At 52.0% G+C, this 19,249-nt stretch overlaps 2 protein-coding genes and 1 long non-coding RNA gene across 4 annotated transcripts in view; all 3 read right to left on the bottom strand.

Annotated features, from left to right (window-relative positions):
* The window catches only part of TBC1D10A (TBC1 domain family member 10A), a 30,191-nt gene extending 25,051 nt beyond the window's left edge, over positions 1-5,140 (bottom strand). The window contains exon 1 of one of the 2 annotated variants that reach the window (XM_027124321.1): positions 4,834-5,140. In XM_027124321.1, coding sequence (XP_026980122.1) covers positions 4,834-5,042 — 209 coding nt within the window. In that variant the 5' untranslated portion in view covers positions 5,043-5,140. The remainder of the gene's footprint in view (positions 1-4,833) is intronic. The other variant, XM_027124322.1, reaches the window with a different exon arrangement.
* A 4,606-nt stretch (positions 5,141-9,746) lies between these two features.
* Positions 9,747-11,640, bottom strand: LOC113629691 (uncharacterized). Its single transcript, XR_003436659.1, has 2 exons — positions 10,953-11,640; positions 9,747-10,530 (listed from the first exon to the last, which is right to left on the bottom strand). It is a non-coding gene; the product is annotated as an uncharacterized LOC113629691 (long non-coding RNA).
* Positions 11,641-12,264: 624 nt separating this feature from the next.
* SF3A1 (splicing factor 3a subunit 1) overlaps positions 12,265-19,249 on the bottom strand; it is a 20,005-nt gene continuing 13,020 nt past the window's right edge. The window contains exons 7-16 of the mRNA XM_027124320.1: positions 18,947-19,140; positions 17,848-17,965; positions 17,397-17,582; positions 16,552-16,673; positions 16,205-16,450; positions 15,439-15,646; positions 14,800-14,954; positions 13,689-13,790; positions 13,504-13,575; positions 12,265-12,764 (exon numbers count right to left, since the gene is read on the bottom strand). Coding sequence (XP_026980121.1) covers positions 12,663-12,764; positions 13,504-13,575; positions 13,689-13,790; positions 14,800-14,954; positions 15,439-15,646; positions 16,205-16,450; positions 16,552-16,673; positions 17,397-17,582; positions 17,848-17,965; positions 18,947-19,140 — 1,505 coding nt within the window. The 3' untranslated portion in view covers positions 12,265-12,662. The remainder of the gene's footprint in view (positions 12,765-13,503; positions 13,576-13,688; positions 13,791-14,799; positions 14,955-15,438; positions 15,647-16,204; positions 16,451-16,551; positions 16,674-17,396; positions 17,583-17,847; positions 17,966-18,946; positions 19,141-19,249) is intronic.

The following is a 19,249-nucleotide window of genomic DNA, read 5'->3' as shown; positions in this document are numbered from 1 at the left end:
GCCAGCTCCACGCTCTCCTGGAAACTGTAATAGCTCAAGAAAAGAGGATGTTCTGAACTTACAAACTGGAGAAGGTGGTGGAAAAGCGGGGAGGCAGGCCCTGGCCTGTCAGGAGGGCCCTGGCCCAACAATAACTGGCACAGACCAAACTATCAGGATGTCAATTAAGCCAGTTCTAAGATTTCCAAAGTCATAGGGCTGCCATAGTTGGCTATGAGTAGTGGAGGGCCCAGCGGACAGGGGAACTAAATCAGCAAAAGACAATATTGCTGTTCCAGATGTTTCTCCCTGGGCCCAGTTCAGATCCCTCTATCCCCTAACAGGAAGCCAACACCCACGAGACCCCAGAGAGCATAGCTCCTCACCTTATCTGGCCTGAAGCACTGAGCAGACTGAAGCTGGGTGGGAAACTCCAGCTTCAGGAGGCCAGTCCTGGCAATCACATAGGAAAAGGAAAGGGAGGTCAGGGATCCACCCTTCTCAGGCCATCTTGCTCAGGCCAGAGACCTGGTATCCAACTGATATCCTTCTTTCCCCTCCTGACCAAGTCCTCTTTGCTGCAAAAGGGACCCCCCACCCCCCCACAAACAGGTCTGCTCTTCCTACCCCGAAGTGATAGGAATGGTAACATCACTCCTCCCACCCTTCCCTGCTGAGGATACTTCTTTCTCCTCCTCTGGTCCTTCCTGGGCTTCAACAACCAGCTCAGTTGCCAGCCAAGCCAAAAGAACTAATGCTGCCAGCATTCCTGTCTGTGCCCATGCCACCACAGGGTCCTTCACTGGCTGGCTGCTTTCTTGCCTCTCCCCACTCACTGGCTACTGCTCAAGGGCAGGCAGGGACCATCGTGGGCCCAGCAAAGGTTCCCTGTAGAGTAGCCTCAACAGACAGACAAGGTGGGACTTCCCTGGTAGTGCAGTGGTTAAGAATCCGCCTGCCAATGCAGGGGACACGGGTTCGAGCCCTGGTCCAGGAAGATCCCACATGCCGCAGAGCAACTAAGCCCGCGAGCCACAATTACTGAGCCTGCACTCTAGAGCCCGCGAGCCACAACTACTGAGCCTGCATGCTGCAACTACTGAAGACTGCATGCCCTAGAGCCCATGCTCCACAAGAGAAGCTACTGCAATGAGAAGCCCGCGCATCACAACAAAGAGTAGCCCCACCCGGCTCACCATAACTAGAGAGAGCCCACAGGCAGCAGCAACGAAGACCAAACACAGCCAAAAAAAGAAAAAAGAAAAAAAAAGATGGACAAGGTGAAGTAGAAAAGGCCTTGGGCTGGAAATCAAGAGTTCTGGGTTTAATTCCTGGTTTTGCTCCTAATTGACTGAAGAGGTGAGGTTAATCACTTCTCTTAGGCCTCAGTTTACCTATCCATATGAGAATGGCCATCTCTAAGCTCACTTTCAGCTTCCTGATTTGAAATGTGTGCCGGTAAATGTCACTCAATAAATAAATATTAATTGAGCATTTACTTCTCTGCAGGCCTGAGGAAAAAGTGAATAAGCCTGGTCCCAGGGAATTCCCTGGCGGTCCAGTAGTTAGGACTCCACACTTTCACTGCTGAGGGCCTGGGTTCAATCCCTGGTCAGGAAACTAAGATCCAACAAGCCGCAGCTCCCCCGCAAAAAAAAAAAAAAGCCTGGTTCCAGTCCTGAAGCTCATCAGTCTAATGAAGTGGTAATGACAACACAGCCTTATCCTTGCTGGGCCATCCCTGTTAGCCTCCCACACTGCTGAGGGAGTCAAAAGTGCTGACCTGAGCCAGGGAAGGTGAGGGCAGACAGGTTCTTCTAGGAACCTTCTATTCTACCTGTCCAGCACTCGATTTACTGCTGGGGCCATATGCCATATTAATGGGTGGTAAAGGCAGTGGAAACGGTCCTGACTGGGGAGTCAGAAACCCTGGGTTCAAGTCCTGGTTCTGATACTAATGTGCTGTGTGATGTTTCTTTTTTTAATTTATTCATTTTTGGCTGCGTTGGGTCCTCGTTGCCGTGCGTGGGCTTTCTCTAGTTGTGGCGAGCGGGGGCTACTCTTCATTTTGGTGCGCAGGCTTCTCGTTGTGGTGGCTTCTCTTGTTGCGTGCGGAGCACGGGCTCTAGGTGCACAAGCTTCAGTAGTTGTGGCACGTGGGCTCAGTAGTTGTGACTCGCGGGCCTAGAGCACAGGTTCAGTAGTTGTGGCGCATGGGCTTAGTTGCTCTGCGGCATGTGGGATCTTCCTGGACCAGGGCGCAAACCTGTGTCCTCTGCATTGGCAGGCGAATTCTTAACCACTTGCACCACCGGGGAAGCCCTGTGCTATGTGATCTTAAGCAAGTTATTCTCTTCTCTGGACCTCAGTTTCCTCATCTGTATAATAAGTTAGGGTTAAGCTGGTCAAACTTGTAAGATCCCTTCCAGCGTTAACAGTCTATGATTTTATGATCTACTCATGCCAGGTACCTAGCAATCACCTGAGTGGGGTAGCTTCTGATCTGCTTTCTTCCCCCATCCCCCTAACCCCTGGCAACTGCCAAAACTGATAGTCTTGAGACAACCTTTGGCCCAGGATGGCTGAAACAGACCTTTAATCTGGAGCCAGAGTCCCTGCCATCTCCACTGCAGCCATCAGTGCTAATGTTTCACTTCTCTGGGATAGCACATGGTCTCCTAGCCCTCAACCACGAGACTGGGTTCAGGGCAGTCACCCTGAAACTTCCCATAACTTCCTCTTTTACGGCCTTGAGCAGGGACTTACTTTTGGCTTTTTTTGAACAACAATATAAACTATACAGGGAACATCCAAGCTTTCAGACACCAGAGATTTTAGGTTGACCAACAGGGTCAAGAAAGTGAGGCAGGCAGAGAGGAAGGGATGTGGAATCCCACCTCAGTCCCAGCGCTACAGACACCAATTATGCAGACGGTGTCATTGGTTTGCGGTTGGAGGGTGGGAAAGACAGATGTCTGGCTGCTTGGCTGGGGACTACAGCCAAAGGGAGGTGCTTCCACTGGGGCCTCTCTGTCCACAAATACCAGAGGTACGCCCTCATTTTCTCATCAATTTTCAGACCCTTAGAAGGAAAAGAAAGGAAACAACATTTTCCTGGGCCACTACTTGAGCCAGGCATTATGCTAGGCACCTTCGAATACTTCATCTTATTTAATCCCCATAGTATCTTGGAAGTAGGTATTACTGTTTCCCTTTACAGTGACGAAGCAGGCTCAGAGATTCAGGAACTTGCCCAAGGTCACAAAGCCAGCAAGATTTCTTCCTAAATCTGGCCTTTTTCCACTATATCACACTGCTCTGTACCCTGATACCTGGTTAACTGCCTGATAAGCATGGAGTAGGAATTCTTATCTCCCAGAATTCACCAGCAAATCTGAGCTCTTCCTTCCAAGCACCCACAAATGCAACTGGGAATTCCTTTCCCACTTTTCTAGACCTCATGCCTCCCAGGACCCTGATCCCTGGTGTCTGCTCTTCAATTCAAAAATATACCCTAAGTACCCTTTGGGTTCTCACAAGCTAATCCCTGGGGAACTGTGACAAAGCTGCAAGTCAGGGTGAAGGATCAGAATAAGGGGTGCTCTCTGAGTCCTGGACTGGACTAGCCTTAGTTTGCTGTGAGCAAGTGGGAAGAGGCTGGAGGAGAGAGATCCAGTGGGTAAAAGAGAACTCTCCTTAGGGGAGGGGCCTGCATTTCTCTCCAACTCTCCAAAGGAGAAGGAGGCCTGGTGAATGTGAGGCTTTGGGACTGCGGAAAATCCCAGAAGGGACCTTTATGGGGTGTGGGGTGGGGATCTTACAGATGGTTAAGGCTCTTCCATAAGTCATAAGAGAGCCTGATAGGACAGCTGGGATGGGAATGGGGTCTAGAGTCCATCTTTCCTAAGGGCATCACCAGCCCATACATACGATCTCTGTGAGGACTGGACTCAGGGAGTTCTGTGGGGGCAGAACGTGGCTGCTCAGCTTACTCCGCTTGGAGGGAAGGTGCTGCTCCACTGCCTCACATTGCTCTGCCTGCCAGCTGGGTGCCTGGGTGTGGGAGATCTGGGTGTGCTATGAGCAGGGACCCTGCTGTCTCCTTGCCTGCCCCACAGTCTGCATTTGGAGAGGAGGTGCATGTTTCCACAGCATACACAGAGACAGCTGACAGTCTGTCCTAGAGGTGAGGTACCATCATCCTGTGGGTACTGGGAAGGGGCAGTGCCTGCCCACCTGCTGCTGGTGACAGGGAGAAACCTGCCTCTGAGGGGGGAGAGGGGGGCACTCTCTGACCCTTCCATGAGGGGAAGGGACTGTCTGTCCCAAGCTGACCAATGTCAATTCATCCAGAGGTCCGTGTGTCTTGAGGTGAGGGTCAGTCTGTCCCGGAGTGCGGTGGGGGCAGAGCAGCCCGTCCCTCTGAAGTCTGCCTAAGGTGTCCCCCTGAAGTGGGGGTAGTGGGGTGCTGAGACAAGGGCGTCTGTGGGTCTTGTGGGAGGCTGGGTATGGAGAATAGCAGCCTGCTGGGGGAGGGGCGGCCACTTGTGAGCCTGTCAGGGGCTGGCTGACTCAGCCAGCCCTAAGGCGAGGGTGGCAGTGCTGGGGTTGGGACAGGTATCTGTCGACCAGCCCGCACTGGTGAGGAGAGCCCTGTCGGCCCTTCCTAGGGGTGGGTCAGTCCGGCTGGGGGGAAGGTGGGGGTGGGGCAAGGGAGACAAGGGGTCGGTTGTTCCTGGTTGGAAGGGAGACGTGTCTGTCCTTTCTGAGAGCGGTTCTGTCCGCGTCGAGGACCCCCCGCGGGTCCCGCCCCCGGCCGCCGGCCCCCCGGCTCCGAGCCCCGGAGATACTCACGCGCCCTCGGCGCCCTGCGAGCCCACGATGAAGCCGAACTTGTCGATGCGGCGCTCGGCAAAGCCGTTGGCCTCTGAATCGGAGCCCAAAGAGCTGAGTTCGTCGGCGGCTGCGGCGTCGGGGCCCGGGGCCAAGCTCTCCCGGGTCCCCGACAGGCTCCCCCCGGCTGCAGGCGCGCGCGGCCCGTTCTCTCCGTGGCTCTTCGCCATCCCGGCCGCGCCCGCCGCCTCAGCCTCAGCGGCCACCTCAGCCACCTCAGCCGCCCGACCTCCGCCGACGCCACCGACGCCCTGCCCATGAGCCGCGCCCATTGGTCGCCACAAAGCCGGGGGCGGGGCCCTAGGCCTTCCCTGGCACCTCCTCCCCCCCATGCCCAATGGGCGCCGCAGACCCCGGGACCCGCCCACCTCCCCCAGGCTGGCGCCAACAGGCCCGACGTGAGGGGGCGGGGCAGCCGTCACCCGAAGCCCTCCCCCCTGGGCTGCCAATCACTAGAACACCTGAAAAAGCTTCTCGGGCCTTTCCGGGTTAGCCCGGGCCTGGTCCGACACCTGCCGCACCGCCCAGGCCGAGACCGAGGGCTCCCTCTGGGAATTCCGCCTCTGCCTCCTGAACCCCCACACTCCTCGCGAGACCCTAGGGACGTGGGTGGGGATTGTCCTCCCATTCATTTATGAGGAGCTCTGAGGAGACGCGGGATGGGTCCGGGGACACGCCCAGGGACACTCGGCGGCTTAAAGACCTAGGCTGAGCTATAAGTTCAGCAGCCCCTTCCTTCCCCCTGCTCACTGTTTCTGGGGCTTTAGAGAGGCCTAATTAGTAAGATAATGACCAACGACTATTGAGCTACTCGCTGCCCCGAGTTCTACCTACTTTCTCTTCTAATTTTTATTTTTCCAACAGCTTTATTGAGATATAATTAACATAACATAAAAATCGCCCGTTTAAAGTGTATAATTGTTTTAAGCATATTTATAGTTGTGCAACCATCCCCATTATCTAGTTTTAGAACATCTTCATCACCCCAAAAAGAAATTCCTATCTTTACCAGTCACTCGCCATCCTTCCTCCCCCAGTCCCTGGCAACCACTAAAATTTCTGTCTCCATAGTTTTGCTTTTTCTGGACATTTCATATTAATGGAGTCATACAGTATTTGGCCTTTGTGTCTGGCTTCTTTCACCTCGCATGTTTTCAAAGTTCATCCATGTTGTAGCATGTATCAGTACCTCCATTCCTTTTTGGGGCCAAAAACCATTCCATTGTATGGACATATCACAGTTCATCTATTAATCTGTAGATGGACATTTGGGCTGTTTCCACCTTGTGGTGATTGTAAATAGTGCTGCTATAAACATTTGGGTAGAAGCTTTCGTGTGGACATTTATTTTCATTTCTCTTAGGTAAATAGCTAGGAGTGGGAATTGCTGGGTCTTTAACCTTTTCAGGAACTGGCAAGCTGTTTTCCAAATTGGTCACACCAACTCTTATAATCTTTTAGCAAGGAGGTAGATACTACTTTTAGTCCCACTTTACAATTAAACTGAGGTGCAGGGAAGTGATGTCAGCTGCCTGAAGTCCCAGAACTAGTTTGTGGCAGAGCCAGGATTTGAACCTAGCTCTTACCAACATTTTCTACTGGGAAGCATAGGCCAATTGTATCTAGACTTAGCTCCCAGCAGCCTACTTCTGACCCCATGGATTATCAACTCATGGAGTCATGATGATAGCTCCTCACTTAGGTCCAGCACTTTTTGGCTCTTAAGTCACAACCATGTTGTCATCTGACACTCCCCTGTAGACCTATCAGGAGACAGGCCCAGAGAGGGGAAGGGACTAGAAGAGCCAGGCCTGAGCTGCAGAGCCTGGGACAGGTTGCTAAGGGGCCCAAAGCAGCCCTAAGAGGGGAGGTCTTAAGCCCTGAGTGATCTCACCAGCCGTTTCCTTAATGCCATGTGGCCCAGACATTCTTAAAGACTTCACTGTGCAGTCTTGACATTCCATAGGCTTCTGTTTTCCATAAACAGGGCAACAGCAGACACATGCTATTTTGGTCTTAAACTCTCAGTCTGGGAGGACGTGTTCCACCTCTCTAGTAGTTCCAGAGTGGTGGGCTCTTAGTCCCAGCTCCCAGGAAGGACAGAGTAGGCCTCGCAACAGGGTGTGGGCCTATCCCAGGGAAGGGAGAAAGAGGAGTCAGACGCACATGGATCAGATGTGAAGCACCAAGCCTGACAAAGTACCCACAACCCTTTGACTATAATTCTGGTTCTAGGCTCATATCCCAAACACGTTCAGCTCTGTGAGGCACATGTACAGTGATGTTCACTCCAGGGGTATCTGGGGTGGGGTTGGAGGAGCAGGCCAGAAGCATCCAGGGAGACTGGCTAGATATTGACCTCAAGTTAAGGCCTTGATGCTCCAGCTTCTGATTTTCTTACATAAGACCACCCAGGGGAATTCCCTGGTGGTCCAGTGGTTACAACTCAGCACTTTAGGATTCTGCAAGCCACACGGGGGGTGTGGCCAAAAAAACCCCCACCACCCAGGATTCAAATCTCTGCTGTCACTGTGTGACCTTGAGCAAATCACTTCTGAGCCCATTTCCTTATTTGCAAAATGGAAATGATGAAAAAATATCTCCTTGGAGTTGTTGTTCTGAGACTTTTAGTGTGATGGTACATGGTAAACATCTGGCACATGGAGATTCCCAGTAAATGGTAGCCAGAGGTCGTGGCATTTGTAGTTTGCCAAGCACTAGCAAATTCGTTATTGTCTTGAGTGTCTCCCACCACAGCCTGTGGCTGCAGCAGGGGAATTTTCCAAATTTAACTAACGGCACATTGCTTGGGAGACTTCGCTTCATGGCTCTGCCCCTCAATAACTGGATGTTCTTATGCAAAATTGTTTAGCTTCTCAGACCCTTTCCTCTTCTGAAAAACAGGAATGTCAGTAATTACTTGAAGAGTCAAGCTTCCAGCACACAGTAGATACGTAATAAATGTTAGCTCTTTACACTTCAAAATCCAGAGCTCTTTAACTTATTTGATGTTACCCTAGTAACCCCTGGGGGAAGGGGTGGGCAGAGGTGGGGGCAGAAGGAAATGAGGAAGCCTCTGTGCAGGGATCTGGGAGAAGGATGTATGAGAAGCAGGGCAGCAAGTGCAAAGCCCTTGAAAGGGAAGCAGGCTCAGAAGATGGTGTAGTTAGACTGGAGAAAGAAAGCAGAAATGAATGAATGAATGAATGGTCCAAAGGAATGCCCTACAGAATCACATGGTTCACTGGAGTATAAAATAAGAGGCCTTTGGCAATGCTGTGAAACGTCCTGGTAGACTGGCTGTTGTAAATGTTCTTTTGAGGATGAGATGCTTGGCCAGGGCTACAGCAACGTGTTGAAAAACTCGAGGCTCGGGGCTTCCCTAGTGGCGCAGTGGTTGAGAGTCCGCCTGCCGATGTAGGGGACACGGGTTCGTGCCCCGGTCTGGGGAGATCCCACATGCCGCGGAGCAGCTGGGCCCGTGAGCCATGGCCGCTGAGCCTGCGCATCCAGAGCCTGTGCTCTGCAATGGGAGGGGCCACAACAGTGAGAGGCCCGCGAACCGCAAAAAAAAAAAACAAACAAACTCGAGTCTCATCCTACTGGGGTCTTTCCTCGAAGTTTTGCCTCAGGCCCTAACACGAGTCCCTGCACAGTCCCCTCTCCTGGATCCTGGAATGTGCTTAGGAAATCTGTCAGTGTGCAGTGCCAGGAGCAGACAGATGTCCAGATATCAGCCTTTAGCCATAATGAGAGCAGAGCTGAGGTTCAGAAGGTACGTAGCTGGTGCCCAGGAACCTATGAAAAGTAGGCAAACTATAAAGCTTCTTTATCCCTACACTGAAGATAACAGTTAAGAATCTTTTGGTAAGTGGCAGAGAACACAACTCAAATGGGTTTAACCTAAAACTGCACTTAGTGGGTCCCAGAGCTTAAAAACATTCACAGGTGCATAAGCTTCAGGAGCAGTTTGATCCAGAGACTGTCACCAAGGATATTAGCCTTGTTTTCCCTTTTTCTTTTCCTGTGGTTGCTTTATCCTCAAGCTACAGCCCCTCATGGCAGCAGCTCCAGGTTCACATGCTTCCTCCATACATACATACAATGGATGACTCTTCTGGTAGCTTCTGCTCCATGGTGGGGAGGCTGCATTCCTTCACTCCATACGAGGACACATGCCTATCCCTAATCTAATCATCCCCACAGCTCAGGGCTAGGGAACACAGACTTGCTTAACTGAACTTAGCTTAAGGCAACAGTAGTACCTTCTTGTAATATGATAAAGAACAGGAGTGTAACTTGTCCTACTTCGAGATTGTATGACTCAGGGTACCTAGAATTACTTACATGTATTTTTAAAATAAAACAATTACATATAGTTAAGATCAAATCCCCAAATCAGTTAAAAATCTGAACTTTAAGAACTTACATTTCACTTTTATTTCTAAAAAGTAACTTTTAAGAATCTTAAATACTAACTCATGTACTTTTTATTATTTTTAAATAAATTTATTTATTTTTGGCTGCATCAGGTCTTCATTGCTGAACACGGGCTTTCTCTAGTTGCAGTGAGCGGGGGCTACTCTTCGTTGTGGTGAGTGAGCTTCTCATTGCGGAGTACAGGCTCTAGGCGTACGGGCTTCAGTAGTTGTGGCACGTGGGCTCAGTAGTTGTGGCTCATGCGCTCTAGAACGCAGGCTCACTAGTTGTGGTGCACGGGCTTAGCTGTTCCGCGGCACGTGGGATCTTCGCAGACCAGGGCTCAAACCCGTGTCCCCTGCACTGGCAGGCGGATTCTTTAACCACTGCGCCACTAGGGAAGCCCCTCATACATTTTTAAACATGAGCTATATTGTACTTTTTTACCTTTTTGATTTTTGCATTATAAGGATAAATGAAATATTATCTGTAAAGATTGCTATAATTACAGTATATCACATATTTCAAGTATCCTAATATAACTTTTGTACACATTCTCTTAATACAATATGTAATTTTAAAACGTGAAATGGGTCTAATCATTAGTAGCCTCCTCTGGGCTACATGGTAATAAGTGCTCATTTCAAGCAGCTGGTGGAACTGAAAGTGAAATTTCTTAATGTCTACTCCTCCTAGAGCCCTCTTCATGCAAGTCTTTAAAATTACAGTGAGCCTGAAAGCACCAAGACATGCCCGGTTTTCCCAGCAATCTCACAACAGGAGCATTTCTCCCCATTTCACAGTCTGGTCTGGCAAAGTGGTGAGGACAGTGTGGTCACCAGGAATAGAAGAGCTGCTCTGGCCTTCCAGAGCCCTCACTGGACTTGGGTATCCACCTTATCTAAAAAAATGGGCCAGATAATCCTCAGAGGAATGCAATGAGAATCAGAAAAACTGTGCAAGCAAGGCGATGCCTACACGCTGCGGGTTCTAAACAAGAAGTGCAGAGCACTGGGCTGCACGCTGGGCCTGCAGCCACTGACGATTGCAAAGCTGGTTTGGTCAATGGGTCTTCTGCAACTGAGTGAGCCAGGACAGATGTTCATTCAGGAACTCCAGGAAGCTGAGATTGGGCCCCAGAGAGCAGCTTCAAGGACCCATTCACTCACATTCCACCCAGCAGCATTCCTGGCCTCCAGTCGCAGCCTCAGTCATGGAAGGCCGGTGAGATCTGCCAACCTGTGAAGGAGAGATTGGCCCCAGAGCCAATCCTAGGAAGAAAGAAGAGCTTGGAGTACGGGACTCCCCCAGCTCTACTGACCCCTTTCCCTCTTGGAACAAGACCCAGGGGGTGTTCAGGGGATTTCTGGTGTTAGCTGGGGAAAAGCAACCAGCAGTGGGCTCACTTCAGGCACCCAAACCTTGGAGCTTCAGGAAGCCAAATTTCAGCCCTGGCCCCTAGGGGAAACTTCTAGCTACCAGGCGGGAAGCAAATGTCAGAGTGAGGAATAACATCCCACTGACCAAGTTTAAAATGTGAGCAGTTTGTAAAGGAGCCACATAACTGGCACTGCAGAAGGGCCACTTGAGCCCTAGGTCTAGAGTTGGAAGCTTTGAGCTTGGTGAGGGGGTGGAGGGGATGGTGACTAGAATACTGTTACCTTGGGAATGGCTTCACCCCTCTGAGCCTGGGAGATGACTGCACAGGATGAAATGGAAGGACTGCAAAGAAAAGGCACTAGGAAGTCTCAGGGGATAAACACATGAGATCTTCAGAATGAAATCAACTTTAAGTTTAAAACCAGGAAATGGTTATCAACAGGCTCTCACCTTCCTCCCTGTGAACACCCACCCACAGCAGCACCTACTCCCTGTGACAGCACAACTCCAAAAATAACAGCCTGTGTCTGGCCCTTACTAGGGGGCAAGGACTGACAAGTGTTTTGCACACATTCTCCTTTTATCTTCTTACTGTGTGACAGTGGGCATGTGATTCAGAATCTCTGTGCCTCAGTTTACTCAAGTGTAAAACAGGAACACCCACCTCAGGATTACATGAGTTAGGGAGTTCCCTGGTGGCCTAGTGGTTAGGATTTCAGGCTTTCACTGCCATGGCCTGGGTTTAATCCCTGGTCAGGGAACTGAGCTCCTGTAAGCCACATAGTGCAACCAAAAAAAATTTTAAAAATTTACATGAGTTAAAATTGATAAAGTGCTTAAAACAATAAGGAGTAGTTGGCTAAATTTTATAAAGTTCTTAAAATAGTTCATGGCCTTGGCACAATGAAGTATTTTTAAAATAAACACATTTTTTAAAAAAACCCTCATCACAGGGCTTCCCTGGTGGCGCAGTGGTTGAGAGTCTGCCTGCCGACACAGGGGACACGGGTTCATGCCCCAGTCTGGGAAGATCCCACATGCCGCGGAGCGGCTGGGCCCGTGAGCCATGGCCGCTGAGCCTGCGCGTCTGGAGCCTGTGCTCCACAGCGGGAGAGGCCACAACAGTGAGAGGCCCGTGTAGAGCAAAAAAAAAGAAACAAACAAACAAAAAACCTCATCATATACTTGTGCTCACTCAGGATAAGCAACCTGCCCAAGGTCACTTATCAGATGATGATGAGTGATCCCTGGCCTGCAGGAAACTGCCACCCTCTAGTCTCATCTGCATGCTGCCCACTGACCTAGGAACTACATCCCATCTGTCTGTGTTCTTTTGTGGTCCTGGCATGTGGAAGGCATGTTATATGTATTAGTCTGTTATAGGTACAGGGCTATGCCTTTGGGGGATCCATGTGTTTCAAAAAGGCAATAAAAATATATCGAAGAAAGAGTCATAGAAGACTTGATGGCAGCAAGAATGTAGTTAAAAGCCCAGCATTCCTCAGAGCAGAAGAGGAGCCACAAGGCACTGTGCCATGCTCCTAGGTCTGGGCAGGGCACAGGTGGCCAGGAGACAAGTCTCATGACATTAACTTCACGAGAAGGGTCGGAGAGGTTTATTAGCCCATGGCAAGATACAAAATGATTAATGATAACAACCATATTCTATCAGCCAAGTGTCACTTGGCATTATGATAACATCCTATAGGACATCCCTGGTTTCACTTTCCCTAATGGGCTACCTGAAGAAATGACCCCTCAAATCAAGACCCAAACACAAAGGGATTCCAGGGGCCACTGGGGAGGAGAATGCCTGAGAAAGCCCTCTCTGATCAATGTGGGGAGGGAAACTCTGCAGGACAATTTGGATTTCCAAACTTAGTAAGAGGGAAACAAATGTGCAAGGCAGGGTCTCCTGGGTCTGGGACAGGGGTAGGGAACAGGAGAGGCAAAACGGCAGTAGTTGGGACCTGAGAGCAGGTTTCTCTCTTCTACTTCTTCCTCCCGCCTCTCTCCTTGAGCGCCAGGTGGATGATGGCACCGTTAGCCATGTTATAGTAAGCCAGCGAGTTGGAATCCTTGATGAAAATGCCCTAGAAAACAGATGTAGTGCCTCAGCCCAGGGCAATCTGGCCTTGAACTCAGAGAGCAGCCTCACAAGTCCCAACACTCTGAACTTAGCAAATACAAGGGCTTGAAGGAAGGTGGGGTGGGAAAGGGAGTGGCACAGGGCAGGAACGAAGGTCTCTGCTTCCTCCCAGAATGCTTTGCTTTTCCTTCCTTCCGACCAAGCCATGCTGTCAAGACCCCAAAAATCTGGCCCTGACCAACCCCATGGAATTTTGACTCTCAAATCATAAGACCTTTAGAGATCAACTAGTTCAACAGCCTCACTTTACAGAGGAGGAAACTGAGGCCCAGAATGGGGATTTGTCTAAGTCCAAAAAGGGAGAACACAGCAGTCCTCTGTGACCTGGCAGGCACCAAGGTGAGCTGGACTATCACCTTTGTGTCCAAGCACAAAGCCAGGCTACCTGAGACCACACTGACTGGGATGGCTCTACCACTGGGACAGAAACCTACCAGAGCACTCTAAAGTCTGGTTCCCAGATGTCAATGAGGCATTCAAACCCCATACAAGACTGTGCTGTGACCCCGCCAGAGCCTCACCCTGTCAGACTAACCTGTCCCAGCACCCCCCACCAGCATCATCACTTCCAGGATGGACTCAAATGACCACACCCAGGTGTCTCCCCACTCCTCTGATTCCACAAGGGATTTATTAGCTTCTCGGACAACAGAGGGGGCAAGGACTACAGACACCCAACTCACCTCATACTGCAGCTTCTGTTTCCCTGCCGGCATGCCCGTGGCTTCGTGAATCTTCACCTTGATGACAGAGACCTACGGGACCGAGGAGAGGTCAGTCACCTCTTGCTAAGGTCAGCTGCAGGAAGCTTCCCCCTGACTCTTTGGTTCCCCTGTACCTGATACCACTTAGGGAGAGCAACTCATACCTGGTCTGTGAGTGGGAGGGTGAAGACCAGCACCTGTCCGTTCAGCTTCCATTCCGTCTTATCCTGCATGTTGGGCACCTGGACTTTGATGGACACTGGACCCTGCAAAACAGGAGGTGGCCATTATGCCTGGGGAGGCCTGAGTCAATCAGCAACTACGCTCTCCTATTCCTGGGCCAGTCGAGACAATGTCACCTGTCCATCAGGGCTCCTGGACTCTGGCCTGTTTCACTACTGACACCACTTGTGACACAGAACAAATCACTCCCCCTTTTCAAGAATTGGTTTCCCTTCTTTAGAAAAATCCCTGCCTACTGGTAAGGCTGGAGCTGAAGAAGAGACATGAAAGTGCTCTGCAAGCCTCAAGAAGTACCACAGGAGAAAAGAATATGAATTGCGAGGTCAGAAGACCTGGGTTCCCAACTCAGCTTCCCTGCTAACTAGGTCTCTCTGAGCCTCAACGCCATGTCTGTAAAGCAGTTGATCACAACTGCTGGATGGTGATGTTGTGAGCATTCAACAGACCAAGTACCTGTAAAATGTGTGGCTCTGCCCCAACACTTGAGTAGGTACTCAAGAAATGGAAACTACCATCAAAAAGGAAAAAAGAAAAAAGCTTTGGTCAAATGCACTGGGCGGGGCAGAACGTTTCTGCCTCCTCACTGGAGCTTCCCCAGGCACCAGCAGTGCCAAGATTCCCAGCTCTTATTTCTAGTACCCCCACAGGATCCCCACAACACACCACCTTCTAAGGGCTGGACCTGGAGGCAAAGGCCACAAAGAAATTAAGAATCGCACCCAGGATTCCCTCCAGTGTCCAGAACCCCTTTCACACCTGAGTCCTACTGCCTGTGCAGCTGGGTCTCCCTGCTGGCCTCTGCGACAGCTCACACCAGGGGGACTACTGACAGCTGTCTGTTCTGGCTGCTGACCCCCCCATCTAGTGTGTGCTCAGAAGTTTCACGGGCCTCCAATGGCTGGCCCAGGTCCCAGAAGCCAAAACCATGGAAGAATAGGGTGGGCCAGGGAGCGTGTGACTGGAGCAGGACTGGACAACCCCCTCGCCCCATCTAGACACTCCAGGCTGTGGGCAGCACTCTGAGATGCATACCTTGTTTCTGCGTAGAAACTCCTCTTCTGGCATGAGGCTGTCCTCAGTCTTCAGTTTCTTGGAGGCAGGCTCATCTTCCATGGGAGGTGGTGGGTGGACAGGCGGCATAGGGGCTGGAGCTGGGACGGGTGCCACAGGTGGTGCTGGCACGAAAGCTGCAAGAACAGGAATAAGCAGCCACGTGAGTGGGAGGAAGGGCCCAGGACTCAGGGCTGGTGAGAGTGAAAAGGGGATTGCAAAGGTTTCCCATTTCTCCCAGTCAGAGGTGTGAAGGACCACTCCTTACTGAATCTGGCAGCCAGTAAGTTACCTGGCAGGGGGACCTGGGAGACTGCCCAGATTGGGTAGCAGGAAACTGAAGGAAGGGCAGGACCGATGGATGGAACAGGTGGCAGCCAACAGCAAGCATCATCAGGCCTCTGTGCCTGTCCAGGCTGACCCCTCTGGGTGCACAGACCCCAGCTCTGCCATATCAGCCTATCTCCCCCAGGAGCCGTAAGTTCCTGGCTCCCAGCTCAGGGATCTCTCACATGGTGAACTCAGGGCTCTCCTTTGGGCTAGACCACCAGCTGGAACAGCTGGCAATACCATCAGCCACTGCTCTGCTCAGGGCTTGGCCTGTAGTCCTGACCCACTGACCTGTCGGCACAATCATGGGTGGTGGGCGGGGTGCCATGATAGGAGGGGCCGAGGGAGGCATGGGCACCACGTTGATCCTGGGCGCATGGATGATCGGTGGCATGGGGGCGATCACTGAACCGGGAGGCAGTCGGACCACTGATGCCATCGGGGGCCGGGGCATGACGGGTACTGCAGACACAACTGTGGTACGGACGGGAGGTGGCATCTGTGGGGGTGAAGACCCACAGGTCACAGGATGCCAAGGCTGCACTCTAAGGGCACACACAGCTGGCAACTCCCCACCTGCAGCTTTGAGGATGGGGCTGGATAGCTTCGACTCAGCCCCCTGGGGCTGTGAGTGCAGCCTCACACTGGGCCCTGACAGGAACTATGCTGAGAGAGGCCCAGGGCAACCCTCTTTCCACTTGGGACTCAACCAGCTGCTCTTGGCAAACACTGAGAGAGCCACTGAAGACACTGACCTCCATTTAGCCCCCTGGAGTCAGGCCAGCAGTCCTCCAAGACCCATTAAGCCCTCCAGCCCATCCCTGACCCAAGCCTACTTCTCACATTTGCCACTCGCCTCCCTCCCTGTTCCAAGCCTCCCACACAGATAGAAGATCAGGCTGGAGGTTCCCACTCCTAACTAAAGGGTTCTTTTTCTCTCGACTTGACCCACTCAGCGCTTGGGCCCACTGTGAGATAGCTGCCCTTCTCAGCCTGCAATGTCTAACCCCAAGAACCCAGCTCTGAAAGACCAGTCACAGGGTGGCTGCTGGCTAACCGCAGGTGGCCGGGGCACCGAGGTAATGGGTGGGGCTGAGCTGGGGATGTTGGTGGCTGAAGACGGAGGTGGTGGCTGCTGGGGGATTTCATTGGGCTTGCTGGGGCCAATCTTCTCTTTGGTATCATCTTCTGGCACCAAGCCCTTAGCCTTGTGGATGGCCTCGATCTGCTCCTGGAGGGTGATATTGGCCTGGGCAGCCTGCTGGGTCCGGGCCATGCTGCCGGAATGGCCATCCCAGGTCACCTGCATGGGAAAGCAAAGCCACAGCTTGTCAGGGCTCCTGGAACTGAGCCCAAGTGTGAGTCTGACGGCGGGGAAGGCACTAAGAGTCATCCGAGCTGCACCTTTTCCTCTGGCTTCTGGATCTCCTCCTCGCCAATCTTCTTACCAATGGCCGTTTCCTCTACACCAAAGATGTCGGTACGCCGCTCAGCCAGCTGTTTCAAGCTGCTCTCAATATCCAGACCTGGATATAGTCACAGAACGGAGGCAGGGGACAGAAAGGGAAACTAAACCAGATGCCCTTCTGACAACACAGCAGCTCTACTGGTGCAGGGTGAAGGCTGTTCTCATGGGACAAGGCTATCTGTGGGTCCCAATGCAGCACGCCTGTCCTCTGAGCCTAGGGAAGGCTGCCCAATGAGCACTAAGCCTGTAAACCAGGGCTTGTCCAACTCCTTGACTTACAAAAGGCAACTGAGAAGACAGGGTCACGTGAGTGGCATGGCAAGTAGCAGAGTCAGGAATAAAAGCCTGGTCTCCTGCCTCCGGGACAGTTTCCTCCCTCCGTATCATGCTGCTTCTCACACACAGTCAAGGCACCGTGTCTCATTTCAAGGTGCTCAGTGTACTCCAGCCATCAGAGCCTTCATTCTAAGACAGCCCTGAGAGTGAGCACCTCTCCCAGCTGTAGTGAGATCTTGCACTAGGATGTCAATGGACACATGCTATCCACATCAGGTGCCTGCCTTTGGAAGAATCCCTATGAAGAGTTCTTCTAGAAAACAGGAAGTTATTTTGTAGTGTCATAAGCTACATCTATCCTCAAAAGCTTTTATTGACCTCAGTTGTTACCTTCTATGTTTGATTAAAGCATAAAGTTGATCAGAGATTCCCCATGGGCCAAAGTGAGATGGGGCTGAGTCAAAGAAGGGGTGTGGACAGAGTGGGGGATGCCCCCCAACCTCACCTGGTGCGTACACCTCATCATCACTCTGCTTCTCACGAAGGGAGCGATCTCGCTGCTCCAGCCAACGGGGGTCAAGAAGCCCAATGCGCATGTGTTCCTGCATTTTGCTGGCAGGGATCTTCTCCCCAGTTATGGGGGACACGAGATATTCATCTGGAGCAGGGGCTGGAGGCAGGGGCTTGGAAGCTAAAAAGCAAAAGAGATCCTTGAGTGAGAATACTGGGTGGCAGCCCAGGTTAAAAGGGTGCTATTTCATTCGTGCAATATCCATTCAGTGCCACGCTGCACCTGGCACTATGCATTGCACCAGAGCACCAGAGATGACGAAGTCCCATTCCCCATTGTGAGGCCTATGACAGAGAAGCTATCAATGCCTTTATGACAAGCCACCTCGAGCCCTCCTAAAAATGGACATGTCTGAGGAACATGAGGGCAGAAGAGCAGAACCAACCTTTTGGGTCATAGTCCTTCCGGACAATGACCTGGTCTGGAGTTGGGGGCAGAGGCGGTGGCATGGGTGTCTCTGGAGGTGGGGGCACTTTCTGCCCTTCTTCTTCATCATCTGAACCCTGAAAAGCAAAGTAGTGGCAGGACTCAGAGAGGGGCTGAGAAGACACCTCCCTGCAGCTGAGCCCTGGTGGCTCTCAGGGTGGCAAAGAGCCTAGGCCCCTGCCAGTCAGCATCCATGTGCTAAGCCTCCCAGGGCAGCCGAGGCCAGCCGGCAGCTGGCCAAGCTGCTTCCTCACAGCATGAATGGGAGTGCTGGGGGCTGTGGTGCTAACACTCTGCCCAGGCATTTCCAGCAGCTGGCACCAGGCAGTCACAGGAGGCCAAGGGCACTTAACGTGCTGGAGAGGGGTGCGGGGAACAAGTCAGCGTTCAATGGTAGCTGCTCAAGAAGCAATGCTGGGAGGGAGAGAAAAAGTCAATTCCCAGACACGTGCATCTTTATTCTCAGGCTGCACACAAATTCTTTCCGAGAGGAGGAAAGCAGTTTGGCTCTGCAGACTCTATGCCTGTTTGGAGGGCCTGCCTCGATGGGGGTAGACAAGGCCAAAAGCCACTTAAGCAAAGCTCTGGAGGACTTCCCTGGCGGTCCAGTGGTTAGGACTCCGTGCTTCCACTGCAGGGGGCATGGGTTCAATCCCTGGTCAGGGAACTAGGATCCCACGAGCCACATGGTGTGCGCCCCAACCCAGAAAAAAAGAAAAGCTCTGGAAACTGCTGATCATTTGGGCCTCAGCGCAAAAGCGTCAAAGTACATGGTATAGAGGTTTCCCTAACTGAGAGCCAGCCTGGGGTCGGCAGTGAGCAAGGCCCCTGGGCAAAGGAGGAAGGTCACAGAACACGGCCAGCACAGCTTTCAGATCCTTGCCTATGAATGAATCTTTGTTGCCTGAGCTGGAAAGAGGCTCTGTGCTGCCTGGGCTTGGGCAGCTACTCAGCCAGGACTCCTTCTTCAGGAACCCACACTCCCTTTCAAGATTCACAAGGGAGCTGGACTTCTCTGGAGGAGAGCACCCCCATCTCCCTGGGCTCCAGGAGCATACCTCATCCATGTCTTGCACTTGGGTGTCCTGGTCCAGCTGGGACGGAGGCTCCTCCGCCTTCTCCTGTTTCTCGTCCTCCTCATCAGACTCGACCTCCATCTCAACCTCCTCACTCTCCCCAAACTTCTCGTAGCGCTCCTGAATGAGGATTCGGGCCCCCAGCTCCTCTGGGGTGGTGGGGGGAGGGAAGTTCCCTGGCAAAGGGTGAGCCAGAGTCAAAGGCAGGGTTCACACAGACGCTCCTTATCAAAGGCCCATCTATCTGCTCTCTCTACACTGTTAGCTCTCTGAGGGCTGGGACTG

This window comes from Aethalodelphis obliquidens, unplaced genomic scaffold (genome assembly GCF_003676395.1).
Source record: "Aethalodelphis obliquidens isolate GAN/ISIS:26980383/991018 unplaced genomic scaffold, ASM367639v1 scaffold28, whole genome shotgun sequence".
NCBI lineage: Eukaryota > Metazoa > Chordata > Mammalia > Artiodactyla > Delphinidae > Aethalodelphis > Aethalodelphis obliquidens.
This window is presented reverse-complemented; position numbering and strand designations above follow the sequence as displayed.